This window comes from Corvus cornix, chromosome 4 (assembly GCF_000738735.6).
Source record: "Corvus cornix cornix isolate S_Up_H32 chromosome 4, ASM73873v5, whole genome shotgun sequence".
In the NCBI taxonomy this organism is placed as follows: Eukaryota; Metazoa; Chordata; class Aves; order Passeriformes; family Corvidae; genus Corvus; species Corvus cornix.
In genome coordinates this window covers 57,542,684-57,564,956 of record NC_046334.1, presented here as the reverse complement: position 1 = coordinate 57,564,956, position 22,273 = coordinate 57,542,684, and the positions used below count along the sequence as shown (strand labels likewise).

The window sequence follows — 22,273 nt, the reverse complement described above, 5'->3', positions numbered from 1 at the left end:
CTTGAGATTTATATTCAGTCCTGTTGCTTCTGGGTGAGTTTTCTATCTGACCTCCTGCACTATAAAAAGTGTTCATCTTTAACATGTGAAGCTTTCAGTTTTTAGAATGGCTATGTTTTACCACAGTGAACAAGGTTTTGTGGAGCAAGACCAGCGAAGTAGGACATCCAAGCCAAAGCAACTTAAATTCATGCAAGTTCATGTTAAAGGGAAATGGCAACGCCTCTCTTCTAGTCCTTTTATTAGGTCACATTATTGACAATGTGCTTTTTCTACAGATGTCTTAGGCATAAAATAATAATATTACACCACATATCCAAAGTAAAAAGCAGAGACACTCTTCAACAGGAGACAAGGTACATCTTCAGGTGCTCTTACTGGGCACTGGTCTTGATACAGTCTGTAACAGCCGACCTCATGGCATAAAAAGACTCAAATAGATTGTGCTTCGAATACTTATCCTTGCTGAGTCTCTTACTCCTGCACTTCAACATATATACACACACCTTATACATTAATCACTAGGAGTTTACACACAGACTAGTCATAAACACCTTTATTTTAGCAACACTGGTTCAATCACTGCCATCTTGCTTTTGGTTTACCTCATTCAAAATAAAACCCCTCTCCCTGCTTGCTTTGATTTGATATAAAACCCCTTTAGACTCATTTCTGTTGTTCTTGATGCATTCTGTTCTAGTCTCTACCTGGATATAAGCCCACAAATTAATGCTGATGCTGTACTCAGTACTGTGACAGCATTAATAGAGCACTATTTTGTTGTCCACAATAAGCTCCCTCTTGTGCCTCTGGTGTTCAATAATTAGGCCCCTTCAGACACACAGTTTAGTTATTATGGTTCATCAGCTTATAATGCATTATTCTAAATAGCTGCATTTTCATTCTTTTTTTTCCCCTTTTCCTTTTTTGCTGTTAAATTTTAAAAACTCAGATAATGGAAGTGAAAAGAATTACTCACCCTTCCTCTCGATCTAACATAACGTTTATGGGAGGCAGGGAGAGCAGGAAGATGTTCCTGTGAAGAGAGGAACTTGAACAGCTTTATAGGGCAACAACCTAGGAAGAAATGACAAGCCAATACCCACATTTACTGTTTGTAAATCTGAGCATTGATTCTGCTTTCACAAGTGGCTTTCATCAAATGCAAATCAGAAGCCTGGCATCTGCTTGAGTAACCAGGCAGCCCTGTCCCCCTTTCAAGGGAACAAAAGCCATACAATCAAAGGGTTTTAAGAGGATGGCAAACTTATTGTAAGCTAGAAAAGGTTAAAAGTCTGCCAGGGCTTAAACATACCTCTCAGAACTCCCAAGTATGGAAACACTTCTGACCTTTATGAATTCTTTTTTTTCTGTGAAATGTTCCTGTATATTTGAAACATGATAAAAAGTGACCAAACAGGAGGGAGACAAACTAGTTACATTTCTTAATTCCCAACTGATTTTGAAAGCTTCAGAAAGCAAACTCATACAGTTTTATTTGTTCTCAGATTCCAAAAATCCTGCTCTGAACAACAGCACTTTGGCTGTCGTACAGGACCTACCTGTGCTCCCCCGCATAAGTGACAGATCCTCTTCTGTAAAGATGGGTAACAACTTTCCCTCCAGACATGCTAATTCCTCTCTCAGAAGTCTTCACTAAGAGTGGCACACCCTGAAAAATGGCTGAATCACATCTGGGTAGAGAAAAATATATTTTTAATAACATTTTGATATTTTAAAATACTATTTTAATAATATATAACCCTTTCAGATGTATTTCTGTTGTTCTTCTTTGAATTAACTGAAAATTCACGACTTCTATTTGCTTCAGTGGAAAGCACCCTTTCCCAGCAACAAAGAAAATCAGATTACTATTTCTACTGAAAATCTCTGAACAATGTCTAATACTAACTTCACAAGTGTATTTATTGTGAAAATAAAGCCTTTTGCTGTATGATAAGAGCATACAATATAATTTTTTAAAAAATATATTAAGACAATGAATTCATCAGTGTCTTTCTAATAGTCTTATTTCTCATTCATTTGGGAATAATCACAAAGCTTATCCCAATGATTATGAAGTTAGAAACCAACATTCAAAGACTTGTAATAAGCCTGAAGTGTCAGTTTGGTAATTTTTGAGCTTTTTATTTAGTGATTGGTTCTAGGTTCCAAAATAGAATACCATCTCACACACAAGTTTAAGCTTCATAAGAACAGGACTTGTCAATGCTGTTAATAACTAGATGGATAATAATTCACTCTGAGTAATGTCTGAAGGACCCTGCTGCTGTGAGGAGTCTTTGTAAATATAAACAGTTTAATTTAAAACAGGTCTTGGTTCTAATGTTTTGAATACAGTCTAACAGTGCAACCTGTGCTGTCTTCTGAAGGAATCATAACTCTCTCAGGTGTTTAGAGGCAAATATAAAGCAAAGGCTGGCAATTCTCTAAGGCAAAACCAGAACAAGAAAACAGCAATAGGAGGGAGTTTTGGAGTTGGGTTTTTAATATGTATTAGGAACTACATAAATCAGATTATGAAACTCAGTGTCACAAAATGTCATGGAGCCCAAAAATATAAATAGAACTGAAATTAAATCATGTGGGCTAAAGGAAAAATCTATTGCTACCTATTGGACCTGCTGGTACAAGTGTAAGCTCCAGGTCAGCTGGACATACTAAAACTCACCGGGCTTACCCTATACTTTTTCTCCTTTTAATTCTATGTTTGCAGCACCTCATATTGGCAGATATCTTTGTTGCATTACCCAAGGAATAAGTTTGAAATAAACAGCCTTCTCTCTGAAGCATAGGGTCTGGTGTTCATGTAATGCAGATACAAGTGATGAAAATAAAAACCAACCAAAACAACCACCCAACACAAAACAAAACAGGAATAATGATTTAAAAATAAAAGGCTCAAGAATAGGATCCCAAGTAGGAAATAGATTCTGTTATCGTTGTAAATATAGCAGGTAAAAGACTACTTCTAGGAGGAAATATCACATAGAAACAAAGCATGAGTGGTAATTCTGGACTAAGCATCCTGCATTCTGCCCATTACATCTCAAAGACTATCTCCTGTTTGCTGCCAATGAGGATTTCTCCCAAACTCAAACCCCTTACAGAGAGCAAGACGGCTACAGAAAACAAAGTGGAAAGATCAAATGATCCCAGACTATAACAAATGAAATAAAGGAAGAGGTCAAAGCATCAGAAGTGGAATAGCAAGGGAACTGATGAGGGATGTAAAACAGAGCATTCCTGACAGCAACCCAAGTAGCTGAAGGATGCTGCCAAGTGATGGTCTGCCCAGGAACAGAGACATCACCATCAGAATGAAGGTACTGAGCTGAACTCAACATCTGATATTGAGCTGGCACTTCCATCCAACCCACTAAAAAAGTTCTTAAGGCAACACGATCAGGAAAAGAAAAACAGAAGTTACATTATGCTGTCTTTCAATACAGTATCTTGTGTTCAGAGGTGATCAAGGTTTTCCCCACAAGGACTTCTGTGTTAAGTACCGTCACAAGACCTTTCTCCTCCTAAAAGCAGCATCTGGATTTAGTGTATCTGTTCAAATCAGACCCAGAAAAAATAAGAAATTCCATGCTGAGTCATGCTCAGAATAATTCTTACCTTCTCCGTGATTCCTTTCAGCTGCAGATATTAGACAATGTTTCCCGAGATAGAATGCAAACAAAGTACTTCATTATTAGTCCTGCAAATAAATCACTTTCACAATATCAGCCTTGCATAACTTTTATTCATCTAATTCAGTCATCTGCATAATAACTGGTCTTCCCAGACTCTTTGACAGAATGACAAAATGTAAGAACAAGTGTTAGGGTGGCATGCTACGTTTGTTTAAGATAGCTATTCTAGAATGTCTGCAGTAATGCACAATGCACAAAAAAGATGATAAATTTTACCAATGTTATCCAAAATGCTGATGGCCTAATGTTAAGTGCAGTATCCTTTCTTAATATGCTTACACAGGATAGACCCATGTAATATGAACATGATACAGTGATAAAAATTAAATAAAATAGACTTTAAACTACTGTATCATTGTTTTCCACATAATCCTATGGTTTTAGCCAGATCCCACTGTATTATTATCAGATAATACGTGCTGATTATTTCTTGAAGTATGAGTGAGAATTTTTTGAATTGTTAGTTTCTACATCTCATTAAGTCAATAGGATACTGGTGTCTAAACAGTGCTAGCTCCCTCTCATAGGCCAGCACACAGGATAACACAGATTAAAGGTTAGAATCTTCCTAGTCTCTTTGATACTTTTAATGTTGTCTCTTACTTTAAAATTAGAGCAGTAACTGTAAGATTTTCAAAGACATTTCAAACAAAAACATCAAATATTGAAATTGCTTTAACTTCTCACCTTCTCTTCTATCATTGCATTCACTTCTTTCTCCTCCCATACACACAAACACATGCAAACACATTCTCACACACACCAAAAAGGAACTGAAAATTAGAAAGAGTCAACATTTTTTAAATGTGAACATAGAGAAATATACTCTCATAAATGTGAAGCTACCAGGGCTTGAAGTCTAAACATTCAACACATAATTTGTAACTTTAATCAACACATCTCATTTTGCTAATGCATACTGACTGGCTGCCTGAGTGCTAATGAGCGTCCCTGAATGCTAATGGCTCTGTGAAACTAGATGGCCTCTGAGCATCACATGGATTATCTGAAACTTATTTGCATCTCAGATTCCCAGCACCATTCAGCTTCACCTCTCTTTGACCTTGACATTTTATAAACCAGGGAGAACAGTTGTGTTATGAAAGAAAAGCCAAAACTGAACCAAAAAATGCAGGCAGGCATATATCCATCTAGAATACATTAGAAACAATTTAATGAATTGAATGTTCTCACACTAGAATATGGTCTCTCTAAGTCATTATACATCTTATCTCCCCTTTCTTTGAACGCTAATGCTTACAAGACATATGCTTAGGAATTCAGTGTGTGTAACCAGGAAATAATAAGACAAGGATTGTGAGAAGAGTTAATCCTTTTAGAACCAATTGATTTGTCAGCAATTAAACATATTAAATATATTATACATTACTGCATATATTACTATGATGTAATATAATTTTATATATATATATATATATATATATATATCCTAAAGTCAGCACAGTTGAAAAAAAAGACAAAGCTTCAGGTACACAAGACCTCCTCCAAATCCTATCCCATGTATTAAAACTGTATATTCCCTTTTCTCCAACATATAACATTTATTTGGTGATGTGTCCTGTAACTTTGCAAAAGCCCCACCATCCTGCTCCAGTGAGTAGACATTGCATCACTGCCCTGCTTTAAAAGGAAACCTGTACTCAAGGTATTATTTCACTGCTCTGAATGTCATAGCACGGTACAAAAAGTCAGAAATATTTTCCCTGAAAGCTCTTTTTTCTTTTTAGATTGTGTTTCATGTTGGGATTTTTTTTTCTGTGAAGAAATCCATAGATACAAATATATACACATGCACACATACAATTACATATTACATATTTGCAGGAAAATAAACTTTCTTGTCTGTAAAATGACATGAAAATTATAATTGAAGAATAAGATGCAAATATTATTTTAAAATAAACTGTCTTTTTACTTCTTACTACCCTCAGAGTAAACAGACACATAACATTCACATGATAATCAGATCTGTTTCCCAGCTTGAAATACAGTGGAAGCACTTGATGTATTGTTAAAGTCAAAACCCAGGAGAGGCCATTAGATCATCTGGTTTGATCTCTGCAGTGTACAGTCCATTTGACCACCAAATTTAATATGGAATCCTTAAGATGTGGTTGGCTCAAACATACCTCCCAAAAAGGTGTATGACTGATCTGGGAACTTCAAATCATGCAATATCCACACCTTCTTTGCATGTTTGGTTTGCAATGGCTTAATCACTTCTCCTCTTAAATTTATTATTATAGAAGCTTTTGATACATGGAGAAAAATAAAACTAAAGATCTGTAGGCTTCTGTATCTGCTTTTCCATCCATCCAAACACACTACCATTGGCTACCTTATCCAACATGTCCTTTTTCTTTTAATATTTACATTTTCTCCCTTCAGCTCCTCTGAATTTTGTCTAGTATTTCAAGATTTATTAAAAATTACCAGCATGCCAGATGTCTTCTTAGTTCTTTAAAGACTGTTTGGTACAAATTATCTGCAACTCTAAAAGTGTTTATCCTTTAATATCTATCTGTGCCCTGAAAAGCACTTTCTTATCCTCATGGAATGCAAACACATAGTTTTCCAAGTACAGAACAGAGAGTCTTACTGAATATTTCTACATATTCTTTATAATTATTAAGTATTAATTTATCTCCAGTTGTTAATGGATCTATAGCACCTCTAGGATTTCTCTGACTCCTCATTATGATTAGCTTTTGGGTTTTCCCCCATTGTCCTTGGATTCCTTAAGAATTTTCTAGATTTTTTTATCTTCCTAATGATGTACACTGCCATTTATTTGCCAAAACTACTTTTCTGTAACACTATAAAATGACATGTCCTACATGAAGACAGCTGACATCATGAAACTGTCTCCAGAGACAGTTAAATAAAAATCAAGTTTGGATAAGACTGAAGACAAGTTTTTTAAAGACAAAGCTAAGGGATCATGGATTCTTCTGGGAGAATTCAAACTGGTGTCTAAAACAATGTCACTGCACAATCAAGAAGCCTAAGACCCCTGCATTAACAGGTTATGATATAACCTTTATGAAACACAAGTTAGTAATGAAAGTTTGGTGAAACAATTAGATTTGACATTGTAAGGAACTTTAGCTGATCCTAACAAGGATGAGTGTGATGCTTGTTACAGTCATACATGGTAGGTACCAACATCTGCGACAATCACATCAAGAATATATAAAGAAAAAACTGTAAGGTAAGAAAAAAGCTGACATTTTAGCAGACAAAAGCCTATGTGAGTAACTTTACTGGAGAAGTTAATTGTTCTGGATGAATGCCTAACACTTTGCATAATTCTCAAACACAAAACTTTATATTACAAGTTGGACAAAAAAAATGAATAAAAATTAAAGCATCATAATGTATAAACTCGTTGTATCAGTAGTAATCAAACAAACATAACAGCATCTTGGACTGATAAGATTTATTCAGAAGATTCCCATTAATACTACTGGGAATTCATTGCAGTAAAGCTTCTAAGCAACAGTGGTAGAATAATATTCCATAATAAATTACATCAGGTGATGTTAATTAATTTTGGAGTCTAAAATAGTTGCATTTCTATTCTTTGCCTTCTTATGTTAACAAAAAAATTATAGATCTGAAAAAATTTAAAAATGTAAACTTTGATTAATTTTACGACTTCCAAATAATTTGTTACTATCTTAATATGACATATACAAAAATAGTCCTATCAGATATTTAAAGAATTTTGTGAAGTTTTAATTAGCCTGACAATTTTCAGCAGCTTGTCACCTAATACCACAGTGTAGTCCTCACTGTTTCCCACTTCCCCGTAAGCTGCCTGAGTTTTGCTCACATCACACAAGAACCCACGCTGTAGGCTGGCTTTTGCAACCAGTTATGTGTTGCTGTGGTGGGTTATGTAAGGTGAGCAAAGGACCTTGCCAGATACTTAATTCTCCAGTGTTTCTGGCAACACTCCCAGGGCACACAAAAGTCAATTCCTCATCCCATGTTACCTGTGCTGTGTTACTCCAGAACAGGGACTCCTGAAAGAATCCCAGTAGGACAGTGAAACTGTTCCAGGCAGAGCCCACAGGGACATGGGGCAATTCACTCTTCTCAGACCTACTATTCCAGGCTTTCTTCAGACCTCTATTTAACTTCAGCTCAACTCAGATTCAGGTTTGGAGTTTTTCCCTACATGGGTACAGCAGCTAACGATTTTAAATGTTAAAAGAGGAAAAGAATTAGGGAAGTCAGTGGTGTATCACAAGGTCATTCATCCACTGTGGGAATGTGGGAGAAGAGTGGCAATGATTGCTTGTTGGAGTTTAATCTGTGCCTTGATCAACCTTTGCATTTGCCACTAACATTTCTGCCATCTCCTGGCTCAAGCAGCCAATGTCAAACACTCCCTACTTGAGGTGTTTGAAGCAACATGAACAGGGCTACTCTGAACCTGAACTGCAAAGAAATTCTCAATTTCAGTAAGAGACCCTCTATTGGTTATCAAGGAAAGCAGTTATTATTATTAATATGGTGTTATTCACAAAATAGAGCAGCAGCAATGACTCAAAATATGCTTGTCCTGCATTCTGGCATATGGACCATGTCAGTTTGACCTGCACCGCCTTCTGTGGGCCACATCTGGAGCTAGATCAGGAAACTGATGCAGGCTGAATGAAACTGAAGACATAAACAAATGAAATACTAAAGATAGGTCAGGCCCCAAAACTCTCTTTTTGCCATATTTATGGCAAGGATACATGTTGCATCAGAGCTAACTTTCAAAACTCCTCAAAAAAATCAACCTTTCCTCAGTTTTCCATTTTCTTTAAATAAATCATACTCTGTGTATTTTATATGTAGGAAAGGTATTTTGAAAGTTTTCTGTTCTTTAAATATTTTTTCATTTATTTTCTAAGAACATTTTTCCTATATAGGCAACCCCCAGGGATGAGTAAATTCAGAGTTTCTGAGCCAACTTCTGCCCAGGTTAGATGTCTCTGGAGCTTTGGGACTGTTATGTGCTGCTCATTACAGTTGCCATGTAAATGCTGGTTTATAGTCTCTTGAAGCATTTGTCTCATTCTCATGAAAACACATGAAAACTAGCAACACCTTGTGTGGCTGACAAAATGAAGCTTATCCTTTTGTAATTAATCTTATTATCTCTAATAATGGCTTTAGAAGCTGCTGCACAAATATCTTAAAATAACTCCCTACACCACATTTTAATCCCAGTTTAACACGCCCTTCTACTAGGGAAAAGAAATCCTATTAATTCGTGATAACTTTGTGATACACAGAAAAAGGTGTTGTCTTCATTCAAATCCTTCTCCTTTTCCACTTAAGACCTAAAGAGGAATGGAGAACATGGGCAAATCTGCAATGCTAGTAATGTGCTAGTAATCCACTAGCACACCAAGCACTTCTGTGAAATGTTACCCCAAAACATAAACTTTACATTTGCTGTGTGAAATTGTTACAGACATTTTGAGCATTGATGCCATGTCTGCACCCCAAGTGTCAGTGTTACAGGTACACCACAGCTAAAACTATTTCTTTAGCTGTTTAGTCTTTAAAGCATGAAAGCTTTATTGCTACCAACTGCATCATTTTGGGCACATTTATTCTGCAGAATAGTAAGCTTATAGTTTAAATGAATCTTTGGGAGACTTTAATCTTTTTTTTTTTATTTTGACCTAACATTTTATTTTCCAATCAGGTCGTATTAAAATAACAGGCAAATTATTGGCAAATTTCTATATTTTAGCACTTTATTCAAGTTTTATCATTTATAGAAATTATTATAATTTCCCATAAATTCACAAATATGAAAAATATTGATGTGTAATCTGTTTTTGACAAAATTTGTAAGTTTTAAGATCATATTTCCATTTCTCAAAATCTTTTCATTGCATTCCTAATTTGTAACCTAAATTACCTAAAAATGACAAGATAGTTACTTCTTAGCAGGAATGAAAAGGGACAAGTTAATCTCTTTTACGTACAAAAAAGTCAGTTTCTTTTAGATACAAACAAACAAAAAATCCAGATCCAAATAAAATTCTCTCAGCTACAGCTCTCAGAGACAAGTAATTCTGTCGGTTTTCACCAGGTATTTTTCCCCTGCCTTCCTCCAAGGAAACAAGGAGATCATTAATTCTACAGTCAGCAGCTGAAACCAGTTAGTCTGACTTCAGACCTTACTGATCACATCCCTTGTGCTCAGTAAACCCCAGACTACAAAAGATATATCACTTTTCCTTTCTTACTAGGAATCAGCATTCAGGAAAGAGCACTATTCCTAATACAAATGTGCATTTCCAGTTAGACCATGCACCTCTGTGAGTATTTTGATCCAAAATGCATGGCCCTATAAGGAAGACAGAACATAGAGGCAGTAATGACAGCTACATATTATTTTTACAATATGACTTTTTACATTCAAATTACAGTGCCATGGATTTAACCAGTCACACCTCACAGCATCACAGAATTACAAAACAGGAACAGTCTTCGCTGTAATTTAATTTAAAAGAAGTATAAAAAAAAAAACCTTTAGAAAATATTGGTTCTCCTGATCAAGATCAAGACTACAAATTAGAAAAAGCAGTCTAGCTTCTCTGAAACAGTTAAACACTAAACTGCTAATCTAGAGACTTTACAGCACACTAATTCACCAGCTCTCATAGTCTGATAAAGAATGATTTTAAGGACAGCCACTCAGACTGTAGGATCTGCAATCATTTTGGGCTAACGGTGTAGAGAGAGGACAACAAGAAAGAGAGGGAAGAAAGCAAGAACATCCCTAAAAAATAATATTCGGGGGTCGACCATGCAGTGTCTTGTCATGATGAATCAAACACATCTATCATACAGTCACTCTGCAGCTTTCTATAAAGATTTTTATAAAGAATGCATCTTTTGACTTGCAGTTTATTTAAAATCGTGCATTTCTGTGGATCCAAGCTTGACATTGATTTCTCAGCAACCTATGTGATATGGAAAGCCACTTCAGCTATAATACTGTAAAATGATATTTTGTCACATGGTATTTTACAAAATTCTCATGGAAGAATGTGTGAGAGCTCTTTAAAATGCAAGATTCACCACAGGGGAAACAGCGGTTAGCTCTGCAAAGGAAAGAATGTCACATGGCTGAACACATTCTCTCATTATTCCCAGAAGCTAAAAGAGTAGCTAGAGGCAGAAAACTGACAATAATTATATTGCCTAGAAACTGACAGCATACATAAATCTACTGTATTAAGCCTTTACTCATTGATTTACTTTCCAAAGCTCATTTCAGCATTAGCCCAGAAGTAACACTGTTCAAGGCACTGCTCCTCAGTTTAAGGGAAATTTGGGTAAATTTTTCTTCCACATACTGTGATAATTAACGTTTTGTATGGCTGCTCTCTCTATCCTGTGGCAACCTGAATTGCCATGATTTTTGACTGTAATTTTCTTCCTTAGTAGGTTGTCAGTAATACATGAAACAGAAAGCAGGCATGCTTAAAGGAAGAGTAATTCAGCCCTTGTTGAAATTGTTATATTTACAGCAAAAGCCTGAAGTGATGGCAAGACAGCTGTTCAGTCCTGAATGTCTGTTTATGTCAAATCAGAAGAGCACAGTGCAATCAATCTAGACCCAGCAGGACCTTTTACTGAACTAATTCTGACATAACACTGGAAAATCAAAGTTGTAACTAAGTAAGAAAAATAAAGGTTGGTGATGCTACACAAAAACCGTTAGCATGGTACTGTCAGAATGGCACACACTGAAATTACCTCAAAGGCCAGTAAATTTTAAAAAAAGTAACTTTCCTTTATTAGGTGGCAGATGCAGCCTGCAGTATCACTGCTCCTTCAGACTCTGTAGAACATCAGTCACTGATTGGTCCCAGGATGGAGCAGAGAAGCAGACAAGCCCAAGTGGCAGTCAAGGGGAAAAAAAAGTTTTAAATTTCCCATGTTTATGAAATTAGCATTGCTATTTTGCTGACATTGCTTGAGTAAACATCATACCTTTGGTGCAGACAGATTACAACTGCAATTAGAAGTCTGGAAAGATGTTCTATCAAATCAGCTTATTACTTACAATGATTCTATTATTCTGAGATTTTTGTACACATTTTCATGCATTTACCTTATTTTGGATGTCTAATTATTAATATGGTACCATATCACTTAATGACATTTCAAAGTCAGAAAGAATGTTAAGAATATTAAGACTTCCATAGCAACATCTACTGCATATAGTACATTACAAAGTAAAATGTACAATTTTTGGAGGGATGAGTGTTTTTTCTTCTATAAGTCTCAGGCTATACTGTGTCCTGAAAATAATGTTAACAGGTCTGCATATTGCTCCTTGCACAGGGATTTAGTGTTATTTGACCTCATAATCAAGATGAAGAAAAAAAAATTGAAGTCATTTCTGTACCAGATATTTTCATTATATTTTCATGAATAGAGAGGGATTATAGCATTGTCTCTTTAATTAATCTACCCTATTAAACAGTTAAAAAACCCCTTGATCTTGCATCAATTAAACTAACTTTTATAGACCATTCACTGGTAAACTACTGTTTCAAAGTTTTCTAATATACTATCAATTAAATATTTGGTTGGGTATTACAGGCATATTGCCTGCAAGTTATGAAGAATAAGAAAATCTCATAAATATTTTGGTTTACTGTTCTTAAAATATGTTATCCTAATTAAATATTTCAAGAAAATATTTTCTCCTTATCATATACAGAAAACCTTTTAAATTAATTGATTAGGGAACAAGATTATTTTTGATTGTGCATGTACAGACTCCCAGCAAAGCCAGTCAAAACTACTACTTTCTAGCCCCATAAAATACAATGTCCCAACATGATCCTTGGCAACTTACACCTCTCGCTCTATAAGTACAAAAGTATTGTTTATATTTAAATGAAGGGTAGTGGTGAAGAATTTAGATAAAGAATCAAGATCCCCTTGTTCCTCTCACTTGTTCTGTGACAATGTGCTAGACAGGCACAATGTTGTTCAGATTCTAAACAACCACCTTCTCTTGTTGCCTGAATTGCGCCTATTAATTCTGGCTAAAATTCCTCCTTTCCTATTCCTATGCTTCTTGAAATTTCATATAAAATAAAGCTGTCTACCACAAGGAAAGCAAAAAGCCATTCCTTTCTTAAGAAAATTGAAGGAAGATTCACAAGTGGAGGAGGGTGAGGAGAAATTCTTGTGGTGTTATATGTTTGAATCCTTTCTGTCTAGGGAGATTCACCAGGTTTTACTCCATTAATCCCTCCACCTAGAAAAAGCTACCCCCTAATATCCACTCTTTCCCATTCTTTCTTCATTCATCCTTTAGTCGGGTTCCTTAGTCCTAACTCTGCATAGTCAAAAAGTAAACAAATCAATGAGAAGACAAGTGGGTTTAGAATCAGTGAAATAAAAGTCCTATCTCCTGAAACGCTAGGGCAACCATCTGCAATCTTCACTGGATTCTGCTGACAGCACCGAACAGCAAAGAAAATTATGTACATTCAGAGAATATGAGGAACCCCGTACTAACCACACTGATTGTCCTGCCACTTGAACAATGTCAGTGATGTTGGTGATAGAGGAAAAGGTTTGCATAAACAGTGGCAGGAGTACAAAGAATTAAAAAGGAATGAGGAGAGTTGGAACGTGCGTTGATAGATCTTTAAGGCAGAGATTACATAGCATTTTGCCACTGGGTGAATGTAAGAAAAATATTTCTTTTATCTGGTGTGACTAAATGATTTTTCTTAAATTGGCTGTAATTTGGCACAATACAGCTATGTTATGCAAACAAAAATGTTTATTCAGTGGTTTTGTTCTTCTGTTTTGTACTTAGCAGATTGTAAATGCACATTTTCTTAATATTTCATGCAATCCTTGGATTGCCAACATTCAGATAAAGTGTATTTTCAAAGACACGGTGGACTGGAAGGGAATTTGCATCCTATGTATTGGTATTAATCAATCTTCCTCCTATTCCATGAAGGGGGAAGCCACATCCTAAAGATGATAAATCTTTTGAAATAAAGAAGAAAAAGATTTTTTCTTCAATTACTTCTGAATCAGTAACTAGCTCAAAAGACAAGTTTCAGCATTTCTTGGTAAAACAGATGAGAATTTTTCCATCTGTTCCTTATAGAAAACCAAATTTGGTTTAGTCACAATTTTATTTCCTTTTAAGTATTTGCAATTTTTACTGCATTTTCCCCATTTCCTTCTTTTTTAAAGAGGAAGGAAAATGTGTACACCAAAATTTCCTCAGACATACTTTCTTACTGTTTTCTGCATTTCATATACATTTACACACCAAAAACATTACGTAGAAGTAAAGGAAAGGGACAGGTTTTTCCCCATCTGAAAAAGCAACTTTTGAAAGCTGTTTGATAGTTTAATGTAATATACATAAGAATAAAGAATCTTTTCTCTAATTTCACAAAATGCATTTATAATCTATTTACTACTTTCAGTCAGCTTGAATCTCCTCATTACAGACTTAGTTGTTAAAAAAAAGGAAAATTTCATTCCATTAGTGCTAAAATAATCTAAACTGGCTAGTAATTTTGCCTTAAATCAAGCCTTTCAAACATTACAAAGTATTAAATTACCTTTTCTTTTCCCTAAATGAGCTTTTAAAAAGCATCTCATCCTACTCATGACTTTTCTTTCTCTCTTTCTTAAAATAGACTGCATTTAATTCCACTGAAAAAGAGAACTTTCTTTGGTACATCAAGTTAACTACTGAACATAATCACAGAAAAGAGATGTCCAAACCAGAATATCCACTGCTCATTTGAGACAAACAATCAAATCTTCTAAATTGCTTGAAACTTTTTGTGTCAGTTTGTGTGCATGGATTCATCTCCCTTTTGAAATCTTTCAGTACACAAAGGATTCTGCCATTATGTTAAAATTATTTAGAGAATAGCTGCTAATGTGAAAATTAGTGATTTTATTTTCGTAACGATACCAGAACCACCCTGCTAAAGAATTTGATTAAATCCTTGTTAAAGACTTCTGTCTTAAGCTTGGACTTCTAAGAAACCTTTGCAGAAAGCTGCTTTGATTTTTGTATAGAAAACCAGTGAACCTTCAGTGGTGAATCATTGCTCTGAAATACAGTATATTCATCCTAGGGTGTGTAAATTAAGTTCCCACTTATGCCTCATAGTGCTTTGTTTGCCTCCCTACGTACTTTTACTGCCACAATATATAAATTCATGTCCTGGGTGATTTTAATTGATAAATAAATGCCTATAGAGTGACATCTGATAATTAGCGGATTAAATCCAGTTTCCTTATGCTGTGGGGTAGTTTCTGGCTGTGGCTGGGGGATTGGAAGTAGATGGTCTTCAAGGTTCCTTCCAACCCAAACCATTGTATTGAAAACTCATTTTAGTCACCAGTAACTAAACAGGAAACAAGTACCCCTAGAGAAATCCCATGGGTTTTGGCCCTAGAAGGTAAGGGGAGGCCAAGACAGCTGGTCAGTATTCAAGCATCACTTCCAGTGTATTCCAGTGAGCAAGAAATCAAGCAAAGTGTGCAGGAGATCTGCATGGATGAGGAGGGAGCTTCTCAAATGGAAGAAAGAAATGTATGGGATGTGGAAAAAGGGACAGGTCACAAGGGAGAGCTATAGGAACATTGCATGCAGGGATCCTGCATGCAATGTTCCTATCTGTATGCAGAGGAAGGCCAAGACCCACTTGGAATTGAGTTTGGCAAGGGATACCAAGAAGGGCTTCTGCCAGTACATCAGCAGCAAAAGGAAGACTAGGGAAAATATGGGGCTGCTGCAGAATCAGATGGGTGTCCTGCTGATGGAAGACACAGAGAAGGTGGAATTACTGAATGCTTTCTTTGCCTCAGTCTTTACTGCTGAGGCTGGCCCTCAGGAGTCCCTGTCCTGGTAAGAGAGGAATGCTGGAGAAAGAAAGACTTCCCCTTAGTCACAGTTAGATTAGAGATCAGCTAGACAGACTTAACAGCCATAAATTCATGGGCCCTGATGGGATGCACCCATGGGTGCTGAGGGAGCTGGCAGATGTTTTTAGGACACTCTCCATCATCTTTGAAAAATCATGGAGGATGGGAGAGGTGCCTGATGATTGAAGGAATGCCAGTGTTACTCCCATCTTCTAAAAGGAAAAGGGGGACCTGGAAAACTACCATCCAGTAAGCCTCACTTCCATCTGAAAGAATAAAGCTTAGAGGGCAATTTAAGGCTCACAGAATAGGCTGTAGTTTACATTTACCTCTGTCTGATAAGGCTGTACATGGCAGAGGCAAGAAAATGTTGCTGTCTTTCTCTCAGAGTATTAATAATAGGAGGGATCATTAAAAAAGTTACCAACAAACTAACAGTGCAGCTCCTGGCTTTAAGGACTAGAGGCAGGGAACTTAGATACACTTCACCTGTGATAGAAGAGAAACAGTTCTCTTCATGACTGAGAGCCATCATTCAAAACATCAGCAACAGCAGAAATATTTCATGGAGAAATGCAAGAACATCTGCTAAATAACAGATTTCTCTAACTACTGATGTTTTTCTTCTTTTCTTTTTCTGAATCCTATCTCCTGACCTTAGAAAAACCAGTTCAACCAGTGTCCTTCTTGAGGACAAGACATGCTACTCAAATACGGTGCAGCTTACTCAAGGGGCGGAGCAGACACACTGTTAGGATCAGGTACTGCATGACCAGCAAAAACATTCTGCAGCAATAGGAATAGCACAGAAATTTTGTAGAACAGTCTACAAGTCTCAGCAGTCTACAAGTTCTCCCATAGGTGTCTTCAACATACCAGCTGTCTGTGCTCCCAGCTCTGAAGAGTCTGCTCACACACCAATGGCTACTGCCCCCCATTCTTGGACACAGAGCAGGTTTCTTTTAAAAAAAGAAAAACAGTGATGATTTCACATCAGACGTGATGCTTCATCACATCAGAATTTCTGTTTCCCTCTCCTCAGGAGAGAGAGCCAGAAACACATTTCCAAGCTGATGGTTCCCCCTCCCTGTGCAACTCTGCCCAGCACTCCACAAGGCAGGAATTAAACCACAGGAAGGAAGGCACTACAGGGACAGCATTGAAGAGACACCTGAAAGACACTGATCCTAGGGTTTATACTGAAGTGGTTGAGCAGAACAAGCAAGAACCTGAAGTAGTTTAAAGACTGAAAAGACACTAATTATAAAATAATTGCAGTTTCTCAAGGGCCAGAACTGGTTCACAGCTGTGTCTCCTGCCTTAGCTTAATCTCTGTCCATTTGAGTTGACAGTCTAGAGACAATGAAGATATTGTGCTCCCCTTTATGTGGCACTTATTTTTAACCTGTGTTTTTCATATCTGCACTTTTTTTCCTTCAGAGAAAGTGAAAAAAAAGTGAGTCCTTCCTATATAAATAGTTTGCAATTAAAGAAATGGGTAGTGTGAGTGGGAATTACCCACTTTCCAGTTAAAATCTGAAAAAAACTTCAGCGATGCCAATTTATTTTGCTTTTTTTCTTCCTCTATAATGTGTGTCTAACATGCTACATTTTTAGTCCTTACTGCAGCCAGCTACAAATCATGTGGCTGACAGTTAAATGGCCGCTCTGACGATGTTGTCTGATGTTGCTGAGGCTTTGGTATGCCCCGGGATGTAGGTCACTGTTAGTGCACTGCCTTTCTCATATTCTTTGCTCCCATGATGCATTTATATGATGGTGCTTTAATGTGACACTCTTTCAAAATAGAAGTCGAGAGATGTAAAATCTGTTTCCTACATAAATTATTTTTAATCTGTAATTTCCATGACTTGACATCTGCCATCAAATGAATATATCTTGTTGTTTTATTCTCAAGACAAAGGCAGATTGTTGCTATCTCTACTGCCAGCACTCATCTCATCATCTTTAAACAGCCTTATTCCTGGTTTCCAGAGGTGCAAAAGAGACTTGTAAGGAGCAGAGTGTTGTGGGGGTTTTACATAAAGAAACATTGGTGTTGCAGTGGAATGAAGAAAGCTCCTAGGATTAGCAAGGCTTGCCCCTCATGTCACACGTGGTCACATCACAAAATACTTATAAATTTAACAATCTCCATCTAGAACACAGGACAGTATTTTACCTCTCTCTAATCCCACTGAAAAAGCTGATCCAAAACCTCATAGATCTAACGACTGGAACCTTATTCTAATTTCTAGGTTGACCTGTCTGGTTAGTAGCAAGATAAAAATGCAAAAAAAAATATAAGAACTAGTGTATTATACCACAGCCAGTCCATCTGTCTTGGCATTTCCAACAGTGAGCAGTAGAGGCCATTTGGGGAAAGATATTTAGAATCAAGCACTAGAAGAGCAAAGAAGAGACAAAGTTGCGACAGAAACAAGCATGTTGAGACACTAATTCCCAACTGCAACCAAAATAAAAATTAACTGAATAAGTGTATTTTCTTTGGTCCTGTTCCTTTCTGAACACTCTGAGCCTCTGAGAGGCATTTCAGATAAGAAGATTACAGGTGCTTTGTTATCAATATTTTAAAACTGTTTTTAAGTAGAGTAAATAGCTCAGGCTGAACCTTGACCTATGATGCCTGCACTTTTGCCATATCTGGGTTAATTTACAACTAGTCTGTATTCCAGTTGGAAACATCTGGCTTGATTGGGTGACAATGGATATCACTAAACCATATTCAGGGTCTATAGGGACTTCAGGACTTTGTATAGGTGGAAGTATATGTTTTTGAAGATGTTTGACTTTGGCATGGCTACAATTAGTGCCACTGGCTAAAAAGAATCATAGATGTGACATTAACACTGATAGAATCTGATCTGAAACTTGTAAGATCAACTTTTTCTATCTTATACCAGTTCACTTGACAAAAAACATCCTATTAGCCAAAAATTTACAGGCGAAAAGTTTAATTTTCCAACACTCATTTTTCAGTGAATGGAAGACAAGTTGGCTTTTGAATATTGGCTCCAAACAGCTCCATAGGTGGGGCTTTGTCAGGGTAAAATTGATGGTGAGTAGCAACAAACCAGACATTTTGTAGTTTCATTTTCACTGCACTTGCCATGAAACATTTTATAACTTCAGGTTATTAAGCTAGAAGCAGTGGGGAACATTCAGTTCTCAGGGCACTGAGAACTCAAAATGCCAGTTCAATGACCAGTGCAAGCACTGAAGCATTGATAGCTACATTCAGAGTCTTACCCCATGTGATATTTCATGACAAGTTATCTGAATGTCTTCTGAAAAATGGAAAGAACTGAAAGAAGACTGAATTTCATCTCTTACACTCCTTAAAATAGAGATGAGAGAAGCAGAGGTACAGAGTGTTTTTCTGAAAAACAGTCAGCGTAATTCATGACACACTGTGGGAGGTCTGCATTACCACAAGGAGAATCACAGAATGGCCTGGGTTGGAGGGGACATTAAGGATCACAAAGTTCTAACCCCTCTGCCATGGGCGGGGACACCCTCCACTAGACCAAGTAGATCAGAGCTTCATCCAATCTGGCCCTGAACACTTCCAGGGATGGGGCATCCACAGCTTCTCTGAGTGACCTGCTTCAGTACTTCATCACCCTCATACTAAAGAATTTCCTCTTAATACCAAAACCTACTCTTAAAGTTTGAAACTGTTCCCCTTGCCCTATCATTACATGCTCTTGTAAATAGTCTCTGCACCGTTCTTGTAGACTCCCTGTAGGTACTGGAAGGGCACAATTAGGTCACTCCAAAGTCTTGTCTTTTCCCTCTGGATGTGACCATGCAACCACTTTCCTATCCACCTAACAGTCTTGCACAGGGTTTTTTCCTGAGGTTAGCAATACAAGATAACCTTGTTTGTTCAGGAAGTACAGATCAGGGGTTAAAATTTCATCCTTTCTAATAGAACAGGTGTATTTTTTCTATCACCTGGTTGATAGTTTCAACTGTATTGGACATGGACCAAGTTAGTTGATATTTTTAATGACTGCATAAAGAACACATGGAATATCAGTTCCCTGAACACAGAAAGAATCAAGAAACAGAAGAAAATACTTTGCTAATATTCATGCTTGTTTTACCTAATTCTTATCTCAAATTCACCTCTCTTAAGTGTTTTTTCCCCTCTTGGACATAAATCCATGATTTCCTTCTTTACCTAGAACATTGGTCCTTCAGTATGATGTTGATACCTGCACAAGAAACCCTGAAAATTAGTGCTAGTACAACCCTAGGTTTGCTTTTCTATTCAACATGAAAACAGGGGCATTGCACAGCTCCACTTCTAGCCATATGTTCTGGGCTTGTATGCTTACCTTCAGTTTGAAGAGTAACCCCATCTTTCTCATGTCCATGTTTGTTCTTAATTCACCCATCCATTTTATCCCAGTCTTCAGTATCACCATCATCCTCCAGTACTGTTCCCACTTGCTCTCCATCAGAACAGACTGTGCTCTAAGGCTCTAGCATAAGTTCACCCACATCAGAGACCCTTTCTTGTTAACACTTCCACTTTGCTCAGCAATCCAAAGAAACCTATAATCACAGTGGCTGGAATCATGCCTCGCATAAAGGGTTTTTGATTGAGATCTCAAAAAAATGAAGAGAACAAAGAATGATAAGTTTAACGAGTAAGTGGAACAAAACTACTTAAGATCAATCCCTCTTTTTTCCTGTTGAACTTCAAAATTACCCTGTCAATGCCACCCTCAGCAAAAAAGTATTACAGGAAAAAAACCCTAGCATTAGGAATTTTCTTAATTATAGCATGTTTAGCTGCAGTCAGTCTCTGCATGAAATCCACACAATGCAGCCCTACACAAAGGAGTTGCTCTGTCTTCATCTGCTCCCTGTTGACTATGGTTGAGGTGAAATTAATGCATTAAATGATGGAATGTAACTCAAATTTGCTACAGCTTTTAGAAAGTGTTAATCCTGAAGGTGTTTACCCAAGTAATTTTGTTGTAGAAGATGTATGTAACAGCAGACGCACCTGATATCTTTTTCTGAATAGAACGTATTGACTTTAACCATTTAACAATTGGGAAACTGGAAGTTAGAAAAAGAGGAGGTGTATCCCCTTATCTGAAATCTAGTGGTATTGGCAAGTTACTAAGTAAAAGCTCAAGAGTTAAGGAGAAAATGTTAGTTTGAAAACTCAGCCCCCACTGGAAATGAACAGTGGACACTTGAAGACTGACAATTCCTGTTTTGTTCCAATTTTAAACAGTATTTCAAAAGGTATCAGATCCTCATGAGACAATTAACTATTACCTTGTCTGAAAATTCAACTCTTGCTCTCTGAAAGATACAGTTATCCACCTCTGTTACTTTGAATCCACCTATTTGTTTAGCCCTGGTGACCGGGGGCTGCAGAAGCCACATGCCTGGGCATGATGCAGTGCTGCCCAGGAGACTGCTGTACCCAGTGCACAGCAAGCAGCCCACAGCTGGGAAATTGTCCTTGCCCCTTCAAACAGTATTTCATACCATCTTCTGTCTATACAGGCAAACACCACTTGGCCCTTCCTAAGAGCCACCAAAAAAAGATTCTTAAATGCATACATGACTGCGTGCCAGCTAAACAGTTCCTACATCGTTAATAACCTGTCCTCCCCACTCCGTTTATCCTGCACATGATGTCCATGTCTTTTTCTACAGCACTCAAGACATTTGTATGCTAAGCATGACTTATGCTCATCTTCTCTACCAGCATGGTGAAGAAAAACCCCCTCTGCAGCAGGAACATGGTGCATGCCTGCAATCTCATCAGATGAGCCTTCAACCCACCCCCTGGCAAGGTGGCAAAAGCAGAGGCACCAGGGGACAGAGCAGCAGGCAAACCAGTAGGCAAAGTGGAGGAGAAAACCATTAGAAGCACAGCACCTCAACCTCCTACACTGCCTGACACCTCTCTGAGCAAGTCTGCTCTGAGAGACCACAGGGAAAAACAAGGGAAGCTGAGACTGGGGAAGGGTAGATGTTTTTACACGTCTGTGTGGCCTCATATTGCTAATACCATGGTTTCCCTACATGCTAACTATACAGATGGTGTAAAGGCTTTCAGGGTAACACTTTGGTAGAAGAAAGGCCTGAATTTGCAAACAGGATGTTTTTGGGGGGCTGTAAGGAAAAAGAAAATACGTTATTCACAAAATTTTGTCATGTTAAAGCTATTTATCAAGTAATGTGGATAAAGTAGGTCATTAACCCCTGCTGGATTATGGACTGATTTTTTTGATTAGTGCAACCAATGCATGAGGCACTTAGGGCATACATAGCTATGTCCTGCCGCCCAGGATATGAGTCACTGACTTTGAAACTAGAAGCTGGCAGTTTAGGAGTCTGGTCATTGTTCTCATGGAGGGTGGAAAAAAAATCTGGACATCTGGTCATATAAGAAGGATCTCAACAACTGGAAAAAATATCTTCCTGGGGGCCCGAGATGTTTTCTTTCAGGTGATATTTGTGTATGGTCTTAAATAAAAAAGCTAACTATCACACGAACTCATGTTGATCCAGAA

General features: G+C 37.3%; 1 protein-coding gene across 1 annotated transcript in view; it reads right to left on the bottom strand.

Annotated features, from left to right (window-relative positions):
* LDB2 (LIM domain binding 2) overlaps positions 1-1,014 on the bottom strand; it is a 369,029-nt gene extending 368,015 nt beyond the window's left edge. The window contains exon 1 of the mRNA XM_019287349.2: positions 980-1,014. Within this exon, the coding sequence (XP_019142894.2) occupies positions 980-999 (20 nt within the window). The 5' untranslated portion in view covers positions 1,000-1,014. The remainder of the gene's footprint in view (positions 1-979) is intronic.
* Positions 1,015-22,273: the final 21,259 nt, after the last annotated feature.